This window comes from Mytilus californianus, unplaced genomic scaffold (assembly GCF_021869535.1).
Source record: "Mytilus californianus isolate M0D057914Y unplaced genomic scaffold, xbMytCali1.0.p SCAF_22, whole genome shotgun sequence".
NCBI classification, from domain to species: Eukaryota; Metazoa; Mollusca; class Bivalvia; order Mytilida; family Mytilidae; genus Mytilus; species Mytilus californianus.
The window spans coordinates 1,988,988-2,000,923 of record NW_026262671.1 but is presented as its reverse complement, the minus strand read 5'-3'; the positions used below and the strand labels follow the sequence as shown (position 1 = coordinate 2,000,923).

General features: G+C 30.7%; 1 protein-coding gene across 1 annotated transcript in view; it reads right to left on the bottom strand.

Annotated features, from left to right (window-relative positions):
- Positions 1–432: 432 nt before the first annotated feature.
- LOC127732095 (tubulin epsilon chain-like) overlaps positions 433–11,936 on the bottom strand; it is a 32,386-nt gene continuing 20,882 nt past the window's right edge. Inside the window, exons 6-12 of the mRNA XM_052241148.1 lie at positions 11,761–11,827; positions 10,254–10,374; positions 7,926–8,122; positions 6,489–6,629; positions 4,492–4,632; positions 2,168–2,342; positions 433–667 (exon numbers count right to left, since the gene is read on the bottom strand). Of these exons, the coding sequence (XP_052097108.1) occupies positions 509–667; positions 2,168–2,342; positions 4,492–4,632; positions 6,489–6,629; positions 7,926–8,122; positions 10,254–10,374; positions 11,761–11,827 (1,001 nt within the window). The 3' untranslated portion in view covers positions 433–508. The remainder of the gene's footprint in view (positions 668–2,167; positions 2,343–4,491; positions 4,633–6,488; positions 6,630–7,925; positions 8,123–10,253; positions 10,375–11,760; positions 11,828–11,936) is intronic.

Below are 11,936 nucleotides of genomic sequence, written 5' to 3'. Positions count from 1 at the left end.
AACCGGAAGTACCAATTTATCTCCCTTATTTCAAGCAAAAGTATAAGGAAACTATATATTTTTAGAATCAGAGTAAAGTAAGCTATTATTTAACACCATAAGTAACTTTGGTTTAACCAGATGTGGATTATTATCTCCCTTAATTGATGAAAAAAGTTCCTCAAACATTGTATTTTCAAAATCAGTGTGTGATAAGCTATCATTAAAGCCTGGACATATTGTTTTTTGTCAAAATTGTCTTATCTTAAGTTTATTTGAGTGGAAAGACCTTTTAAAAAAAAAATATATGTATATAAATACAATGTACAAATAAAGTTCAGTTGATATAATTTTGCATGCTGTTTTATTTCTCATGAATGCCAGGATTAAAGTAGTGATCTGCTTATGGTACTGTTATTTTCATTTTTAAAGAAATTGCAACTCCTATATATGTAACAAAGGCCATTCAAGTTTTATCTTTAACAATGATTCACATAACAAAATATAAAATTAACAATTTATTTCACTGTCACGTCAGTATCTGCAGCCTTGGTTCTGGTGGTGGTGGGTTATGCATTTGTTTTTCCAGTGCCTGATATTCATCTATCAGAGTATTTAGAGATTCAAAGCTCTGGTTAAAGTCAGATACTTCCATTCCTTCTATATGTGTATAATGATGGACATGAGCCTGGAAAAAAAATAGAAAGGATATATGAAGAAGCTTATGTATCTGTGATAAAATATACACTTTAATATAAAATATTAAGATACGATGAAAGTAAATATAAGTGCCTGTACAATCTACAACTATAATCAAAAGCCATACAAAAACCCACTGTGAATCTTAGAAAAGTAGTTTATAAAAAATTATGACAAGAAAATATATGAAGCAAAGTAAATTATGAAGTATATGTTTACCAAAAATATTTGTAAGGGTTCACCGGAACCCAGTGTCTCGCCTATTTTGCTGTAAATCGCAGGCTCAACAAAAATGAGGAAAAAAAATAATAACAATATTTCTTTCGATACTATCTTTTGATTGTAAGAAGCTTCTGTCCAAGTTTGGTAAAAATCTAGGATAGTTTATGAGTCTAATAAATGTTTTAAATCTTTAACTGCAGACTGTATGTAATGTTAACTGGAAGAAAAACTAAGTCCATTTATAAGTAAAATACGGATAAACAGGTACAAAATTTTAACAAAATGTCCTTCTAGATACTAGCTTTTGATCATAAACAAGCTTCTGACCAAGTTTGTTACAAATCCAGGATAGTTTAAGAAAGTTATTAAAATTTTAAAAACTTTAACCACAGAGTGAATGTAATGTTTCCTGGCAGAAAAACTAGGTCCATTTATAAGTTAAATACGGAAAAAATGGAATTTTGTTTTTTTACATTTTTACTTCTGGATACTATCATATGATCATAAACAAGCTTCTGTCAAAGTTTGGTAGAAATCAAGGATAGTTTAAGAAAAATATTAAAGTTTTAAAAACTTTAACCACAGAGTGAATGTAATGTTTCCTGGCAGAAAAACTAAGTCCATTTATAAGTATAATACGAAAAAACAGAATATTGTTTTTACAAAATTTACTCCTGGATACTATCTTATGATCATAAACAAGCTTCTGTCCAAGTTTAGTAGAAATCCAGGATAGTTCAAGAAAGTTATTAAAATTTCAAAAAACTTTAACCACAGAGTGAAAATTTGTGGCCGCCAACGATGACGACGGCAATGCGGACGAAGGAATGTAGGATCGTTATGTCTCGCTTTTTCGACAAAAGTCGGAGGCTCGACAAAAATTACATGGCTCTCAGACAATAATATTGAATTCAGAAATAGTTTATTACTATTTTTACATATCACAAATAATGCAAACATTGCTTTTATCCAATCCGATACAATTATTTTTTACTTTTTAAACAGAATTTTGAAAACTGAGCGTTTAAGTTGTGCTTACTCCTGTATACATGGTTTATATTGGGGTTTTTTCGTTGTTTGTGTATTATTGTAATATAACAGTATTATACATGAAAATTAGCAGCATCAATAAGAAGTTTGATGATATCAAATTGAGTTAGTACATAAATTTTCCCAATACATTTTTGTAATAAAAACCTTGCAATAATTTCTGAATTTACAAATTTACAGTATCTATCTTCTAAAATATATTCAACAAAATACTTACTTTACGTTTATATAATTTAACGAATCGATCCCTGAGATCAGTAAAGGAATGTTGTATACATGTATTATTAGCTAATGTCAGTAAGGAATGAGATTGGCCAACAGGAGGCACTGCACACAGTCCTGTTTTCCAACCTTCTTGGTTCCAGTGGATAAACTTTAAGTTCGGTTTAAGTCTGAAAAATTCATAAATTGTGTAAGTATATCGTTTCAAAATACTGTGTTCATCCTCTTTGTGTAATATGTTCTTTAATTAGGTGATTTGCACCGTTATAATTATGCATTTTTACTTTTTATTGTGAATTTTGTTTACATTATATCTTATATTTTATGGCCAGATCCAAATTAACAAATCAGATTAACTAATGTAAGCTTAAGAGTATGACAATCAATTTGCGAAGATATCCAAATTTTAAAGCATTATTGTTATTAGCCTAATCATCATAAATTTGTGTATCTACATCTAGTACTAATGTCATCATCAAGATATGTAGTTATATACTGAAATAAACGCCATGGAATATTTATAGATCCCATATAATTTCATAATTTTACTTTTGTACTTTTGTCAAAGTATCTTACTGCTATTTTCTGCTGCCCTCTATAACATTCATGTGTCATATCATATGACTAGCTACATTCAGTTTTTACCAATCAATTGATTTTTTTTTATATTTCTCCAATTAAGACATACATACAAATAGGAGGATGTGGTATGATAGCTATTGATACAACTCTCCACCAAAGACCAAAGGAAGTAGAAGTTAGCAACTATAGGAAGGGCAGCAATTTTAAAAATGTATAATTATTGAGAGTGGAGAAATATTGTAATGCACGATTTAAAGCAATCAATTTTTTGTGTCTAATGATTTTTTGTCATGTGTAGGAAAACATTCTTTCTCAATGATCTAGATCTGCAAAAGATATGTTCTTTCATGTGACATCATTAGGCATGCCATGCATGGTACTCTTTTTTTCACAATGTCACAATAACATATTTAGAGGATATGAAGAGAATTTTCTTGATTTAATTTTTACCACTGAGTAGTTGAGATCAAACCTCACAATGAGTTGAACAAACACAAGCATTCTGTGAGTATTGCCTGGCAAAACAATAGTTACCTAGCGGTTAAAAATTCATTGATTGGAATAAAATGCTAACTCTATCTATAACTTGTCACAGTGTAAACTATATACCAATTACCAAATCAATATCTACAAGCATGTTGAAAAAAGTGAAGAAAACTGAGTAAAGTTCAAGGACCATAACCCCGGAAAAAAATCATAAGACCCGACTAACATTTGAACTTGATCTGTAACTTGGAATGGTGAAAACAATACACCAAATATCAAATCAATATCTTTAAGCACAAAGAAAAAAGTGTAGAAAACTGATATGCAGGACTGACAGATGGACAGAGTGCAAACCTATAGCCCCTGTAACTTCATCGGTAATTGAATTAATTATCAACCTGTCAGGGGAAAGATAAATGAGCTTAGAATTGGAGAAAGCCTGTTTAAGCTTTTGCAGAAATGATGCATTCAATCAATTAAATAAAAAAACATAACCAATTCCTATATGGTATATGGTACATAAATAAATATAGTGCTTCAACTTCATGGTAAAATGTAGGTCGATGTAACTTAGTTACTCACTAATGGATATTGAATCAATATAATATTACCAAAGGCTATCCAGATGGGAAGTAAAAATGCTATACCAAATATACATTTTACTAAATGTACCTTAACGCAAAACCTAAAATGAACACAGAAATACTGACAGACTCTCATTTTCAATGAATGGTTAGACTAGAGTGGATTCATTAGAACCATTTTGAAATCAGAGTATGTGTTTAATTAATGAACATGATAAATTGCTATATTCAAAACAATATCAGTAGATTACGATAGGTTTTTTTTTGGGGAAAAGGGGGGGGGGGGGCATACGCCCATTACGCCCTCACCTGGACCCACCCCTGTATTTTAATTTTTCAAGACATTTCTTTTTTTTTATCTCTGCATAAATTTACTATATAATTTTCAAATAAAAATGAAATTCACAACAATGTAACAATTAAAGAAGTCAACAAATCAACATATGACTAGTAAAAATTTATCATAATTCGCCTTTCCAGAATCTAACGGATTCTAGGAATTATTTTCTAAAGTGCACACCAACACGTTTTGATTGGCTAAGAATATTCTAAACAATGGAAATTCAACCAATGGCATTACATTATTTAAATTTTGGGGTACAAACAATGAAATTATCCACAATCCTTTTGATTATGAAACGGTGAATTGCCATCGTATTAGTCGTACCTTTCAATATTTCTCCTTACATCTGAGATCTCAACATTGCCCCGTACCATCAAGGCACATGCTAAATAAAGGCTATGTTTAGGATCTGCCCGTAGTAATTGATGATCTCTTGAAAATGCATCTGAGAACATTTGATCTAATCTACAAAATAAAAAAATATGCAGTTTTTGGTTATTATCTTGAATATTATTATATATAGAGATAAACTGTAAACAGCAATAATGTTCAGCAAAGTAAGATCCACAAATAAGTCAACATGACCAAAATTGTAAGTTCACCCCTTAAGCATGTTAAGGAGTTATTGACCTTAATAGTCAATTTTTAACAATTTTTCGTAAATTTTTGTAATCTTTTACAAAAATCTTATCCTCTGAAACTACTGAGACAAATTTAACCAAACTTGTTTAAAAAATGTGTCCGATGACTCTGCCTGCTAACCAAGATGGCGGACATGACTAAAAATAGTACATAGGGGTAAAATGCAGTTTTTGGCTCATATCTCTGAAACCAAAGCTTTTAGAGCAAATCTGACAGGGTAAAATTGTTCATTAGGTCAAGATCTCTTTGTCCTGATATTTTCAGACAAATCAGGCAACCCCTGAATTGGTAATTTTAAGAAAATTTTGCAGTTTTTGGTAATTTTCTTCAATATTATTATAGATAGAGATAATCTGTACACAGCAATAATGTACAGCAAAGTAAGATCTACAAATAAGTCAACATGACCAAAATGATCAATTGACCCCTTAAGGAGTTATTGCCCTTTATAGTAAATTTTTAACAATTTTCAAATACGAAATAAAAATGATTTTCATCTGTCTGGGAGTTCTTCAAAGAGCACAATTTTCTATCAGTTACAGACTTTGCATTAAGATTTTTTCAACTCCAAATAGGATAACAGACATATTCATATTTATGCATTATTATATTTCGGAGTTTAGTATGACGTCCATTATCACTGAACTAGTGCATATTTTTGTTTGGGGGCCACCTGAAGCATGCCTCCAGACACTGGATTTTGAAGACCCATTGGTGGCCTTCGACTGTTTTCTGCTCTTTGGTCGGGTTGTTGTCTCTTTGACACATTCCCCATTTCCATTCTCAATTTCATTAATCGGTTTCTATCTGACATATCTCCATATACTGTGCATTCATTTATTTTCGTGGGTATCAATTTTTCGTGGATAGAGAAAAAAAGAAGTTTCGTGGTATACATAAATTCGTGGATTGCTGATTACAAAAAAAAAATCAAATACGTAATTCGTGGATTTCTTTTTGATTTAGGAGATCATATAGCCTCCTTGGTTTGATCAATAATAAAACAAACAAAAAAGAAGGAATTCATTGAAAAAGTTTGGAATTGTCAAAATCCTCGCTTGGTCATTCTAGGTTAAAGTGTTTATTGATAACTTCTATTACAATAATGGACAGAGACAACTAATTGTTTGTTTGTTTTACAATTTATAAATTCTTGTCGGAATTTTATAAGGCATTCAAAGCTCTATGATTGAAAGCTTGTTTCCCTAATCACCATATAATAAACAGTCATATAAGTAAAAGGTGTGAAAATAAATGTACATGTCATAAACAATATTACCTACGGGCAATATCCCCATACTTAATCCTATTGATTTTTAATCACCAGTAAACCAAACTATGACACGATAATTAACAACTTGCAGTTCTTTTCCATGAACAGTTTTAATCAATTTTAAAAAGTAATTAAATTATCACTGATATTCGATATATTTATTATTGATTTAATCAAAATATTTGTATCTTCTTTCAATAAAAAAACGTGTTATGTTACAATGTTTATCGCTATTCAACACTATACTAGAACTGCATAACATAACCGGAAATAAACATCCGACTCCATACACATTTCTCGGGATTATTCTTCGTTGAATTCTTAAATTCGTGGTTCGCTGTGACCCACAAAACCCACAAAAATTGGTATACCACAAATAAAAATGAATCCACAGTAAATTACTTACTTTCTGGGCGGCAGGTGGACATCTGCAGATGTATAAAGGGGACTCTGACTTGCCACTAAATAATGTAATTTTGGAAATGGCACTAAATTCATGGTAATTTCATTCAAATCCACATTCAATGAACCTTCAAATCTTGCAGAACTACAATAAAATAGAACTAATGAATTTTCTTATTTAACTGTGAAAATGACGATGATGTAAAGTAAATTTAGAAATAAGTGTGTGTGTTTATTATTGCGAATTTTGAAGAAAAGACAAAAATTCTAGACTAATTATTGTGATTTCAGTAAAATCTGCATACAAATATAACTATGTATCAGATATCAGACTGCAAGTTTTTTATAAAAGCGATTCTCACTCAGTCGCATTTTTCGCATTTATAATTTAGCAAAAATCTCGCAATAATTTCTGAATTTACTGTATACCCTTTACCAATAGATTACATGTGTCAACAAATATAATATATATATATAGACAATTTACAGTTCAAACTATCATGACTATTGATTGTTTTTGAATAATATTTAATACTAAAGATTCCCCTACAAAAAGAAATATTTAAAATGTTTTTTACTTATGAATACTTACATGAGTAGTACTACACACATTTATGTGGGTAATGTTCTCAATAACTATATGATGTAATGTGCCAACATATACTTTAACATATCAATTTCAATATTAAAACAAATTTAAGAATTACAATTTACAAGGAGAAAAGATTATTTCATTCAACAGAACAGAGACTTTTCTATAAATCAAGAGTTATTTCCCTTACACCATAACAAAGACATATTTTATATTAAATATTGCTAAATTTTCATGCACCATCATAAAAGAAACATTTAAAGAAATTTCAAATCATCATGATTAAAGAGGAACATGGGAATTGCAAGGATTTTGCTCCATACCACAGTATCAATGTACACCAAACAAATTTTATGAGGTTTATTCTATATTAAAGTGACTTTCACAAGTAGTGATTTGTCACCTGTATTGCAAACATGGGTTTTGTCCTATATCAATACATCAACAAGTAATCAACTTTTAATAATAAATCACCACCAGGGCCTAGAAAGTGCTAAAGGCAAACTAACATATCCTTTTATTGAAAAGTGATAAATAAACATTTTAATGGAATTAACAAATCATGTCATTCTTTAATCTTTTAGGAAAATCTGAAGCAAATAATTATCCTGCTGTATGTTTTTTTTTTTTTTTTCTTGCGGTCATTTATAGTTCACATCACTTTAAAATACTTTGAATTTCTAATGGTGACGGTGCATTCAACCTGAATTGACAGTTTTTTCAGCAAAGGGTAGGTGTTTCTCAATTGGAACTCTGGCTTCCTCCACAAATAAATAAAGCTAACCACCATTAAAAGTCTATGATTGAAAGTGACATTAAACACCTACAATCAAGCAATCAAAACAATACCTTGTCATATTCAAGAGAAGATTAGCAACAATATTATTCATGCTATCAAATGGCTTTTCCTCTGATGTCTTAGTCAGTCCACCATCTCCCGTATGTATAGCACTTCCTGCCTTCACATCTGTAGGAAAGAATGTCTTTTTACCGGTTCTAGCTGAGGGTATGGCCTGACCTATTTTGTTCACAATATCCATTAATGCCTGAAAAGAGAGACAAAATATACATTTAAATCAACTGAAATAGTTTAAATTCATGATTATTTTTTCAGCTTTGTATGTGATTTTTAAGCATACCACTAATCAGAAACAAATTTAACCAATAGAATTCTGTGATAGTTTTTTCCTTGGACTATAAATGTTGCTGGTTTGTGAAAATACAGCTGTTTCATGATTGTAAGATTTTAAGGCTAAATAGAAAATAAGTATTTCAGTTGGTACTAAATCAATTTAAGTAGTTAGAGGGAACCAAGAAATCCCCAAAATTGCTATCCCATGAACAATAAAACTTTAACAGTATAAAGTATGCAGTGGCAGATCCAGAAATTTTCATAAGTGGGGGCCCACTGACTGCCTAAGAGGGGGCCAGCTCCAGTCATGCTTCAGTGATTCCCTATATAATCAATCAAATTTTTCCCACAAAAGGGGGGCCCGCCCCCCTAAATCGGCCTCTGGTATGGATTTATATTTATCATTTATATTGCAACAAGAGTGTCTGATAGTTGTAAACATGGTAAATAAATAACCAAAGTAATATATGTTTACCATTCTGATCTCCTCAGTAAATGTAACTGACGGTCAACCTTTTGCATTAACATGATTAATAAGCAATTTCAAATGCTTTCATAGCTTACTACAGAGGCTGATTTAGGGGGCAGGGTGCCCAGGCCCCCTCTTATGGAGCTACATTTATGGTTAATTCAGACATTTTGCCTGTTCCTTTCCAAACATTGTCTAGTTTCGGCCCCCCCTTTTTCAAAATATGGAATGGCAACAGTACTATATTATAAAAATAAGAAGATGTGGTATAATTGCCAATGAGACAACTATCAACTTTGGAGATTCTATGTATGCTATGAGTTTTGTTAATTGTTGAAGGCTGTACGAAATGTAGTTGTATACATGTCTTGTGGATAGGTGTCTCATTGGCAATCATACCACATCTCCTTATTCTAAATATTTGTCTACATTGGTTCTAAATAAATAATGGGATCTCAGTTGCTGATGCAAGATTGACTTTATACGGTTTTGCTGTTCTGTTTGAGCTTTGTGTGCTCTTAAACATTATATACATTTATTTTTTACTTTTCAACTTTTTGGTCTACACCATAACTGATGAAGGTTATTCCAGAGATATGTTGACTGTAATTCCCACAGGAAATAATTTGTATCATATTAGGCACCAATCAGTCATCTTTTGTTATGGTATGGATATTTTAACTTTGAGAAACATTTTTTTTTAACTCCATTTAAAAACAAACTATTTTTTTTTCAAAAACATACAGAAATAAAAAAAAAAAAATTAAACTCAATTTGATATTTATTTACCTTTCCCTTATTTTCTTTGGAAACAAACTAATTCTATTCACTTCCACTGTGATTATTCTTAAGAAATTTAGAATCTAACAATCTTAATTAAATTAAAAAAAAAAACATGCCCTTACCAAAGATTGCCCTCCAAAAGATTGTTGGTCAGTACCACACATTAAAAAATAAATGGAGAATGTGTCCATGGGACACAGATGATGCCCCTGCTTGCATAAAACTTTATAATGGGACATGACTAGAGAATTATAAAAGTGGCACCACCCAAATTCAAAATTCTTCTATGTGTTTTTATTTATGGTAACAAGCATTGTTTATAAGTTTCATAAATTTGGTTGAGGCAACCTAAAGTTAGAGAACGGAAAAGAAAATTTAAGCAATTTTTCAATATATGAAGGGACATAACTCCAGAATGGTAAAAGTGACGCCACCAAAATTCAAACTTCATCTGTGTTTTGTGGTAATTAGCATAGTATATAATTTTCACAACATTTGGCTGAGGCAAGCTTAAGTTACAGAATGGAAACAAAAAAATCAGCAATTTTTCCTTTTGTAAAGGGCATAACTCTAGAACAGTCAAAATTATGCCTCCGAAATTCAAACTTGATCTGTGTTTTGCGGTTATATAAGCATTGTGTATAAGTTTCATAACATTTAATTGAGGCAAACTAAAGTTAGAGAACAGAAACTTATTTTGGGACGTACAGACAGACCAGGGTAACACTTAGCCCCTCTGCCACAGCAGGGGCCTAAAAATTGGATGTTAATATTATAGAATTAAATCTGAAACCTGATTTTCCACAGGCAAAACACAATCAGCTTTCTCTGTCAATTGATGCATGGCTAAAACACTGTTGTAAGGGGAGGTAACAACATCATCTTCTGCTGAGGGATAAACTGCTGTCACAAATCTGCCAAAAAGTAATATTTACTGCATTATAGGATCAATCATTCATTTTGCAGAATTAACATTATAACTATTTCATATGTTAGTGTAACAGGGTTCTTGGACGGAATAAAATGATTCGTCTAGATGTTTAAGATGTTTATTTATACGACATATATAAATAACCCTGAAAGTACACAAATAACAAAACATAAATACATAGACAATACGGTGTACGAAGGGATATAACTCTAATTCTTATAACGGAAAGTACATGTATAAAATACGATAAACTGGCTCTTTTCTATAAGAATACAACCAATACTAGTAAAGTGTATATGTTATAAATATATAAATTCAATCAAACTTAATTGTAAACCAAGTCAGGATTAAGTGCTACATTATGTCCAATAATCTTACGTTAATCATTCATTGCTTTATGAATGAACTATTTGATACTATAATGTTTACATGTAATTATTGACATACAGGTAACTACTATTCACAAGACACAAACAATACATTTACTGAACTTAAATTAACTAGACAAACACGGACAATACAGTAAACTAAAAATACATTGAAAACACTGATCTTACCATGTATATGGTACAAAGGTCTATCTCCTATTTTGAAGCATCACCAGATCACAATAACATAGAGATATTCTGGTCCTGATTAATGTGGAATTAGTATCCAGAATATAATGTATATAACTTATTTAAATATGGCTGCTGTATTGTATAGCTTTCTCTCAAGGTATTCAAAAAGTGTGGTAAAACTTTTAACTCAGTGACTATGACCAATAGAAGACAAGATAATATGACACATGACTGACTGACTAATGAACCAGAAAAATAGAGTAGAACTACAGTACTAAGAAGATATAACATACCAAGAAAATAAGATTGCATAAGAGAATAGAAGAATTGATGAACTCTTAAAATACACTTAATAAAACTACTTATTAATATAAATTATTCTGAAAGAAAATAAATATTAATGTAAAACACTCTACCACATTAGGAATAAGCAAAATGTTGAATCAAAGTCTTAATAGGAAGGACAATTTAATCTGCATTTATTATGCTTTGTACCTTGTATGCTGTATCTAAAGTAAGTTCTCTAACATTAAGGCAGATGGATCTATAAGTTTTCCTCGTTTCCAAATCCCTGTATTTCTATTGTATAATAGTAATTTGTATACTTTTGTAAAGTGAAATATTGTTTTAAACTAAATAAAACCCATAGACATTCCATGAGTATTTTGAAAAACATTGGTTGAATACAGTTGGTAAGTCACTGATCCGAAACAACTGGAGCTGACCGAGACAGATAAGTAAATAAGACAACAACCTAACAAAACAAAAACCAAATATATAAAATACCTGGTTAATCTTATAGTCCTTACCTATATACATCTGGATATTCCTCTTCCAACAAATTCAATATAAATGTACCAACACCAGATCCTGTACCTACAAAAACATAATGAAAACATGTGATAGCTTTATTAATAAATGCAACACAAATTAAATAAAAAATGTCATTTTTTACCAAGATACAATTGATATTTAATCAGTTTGT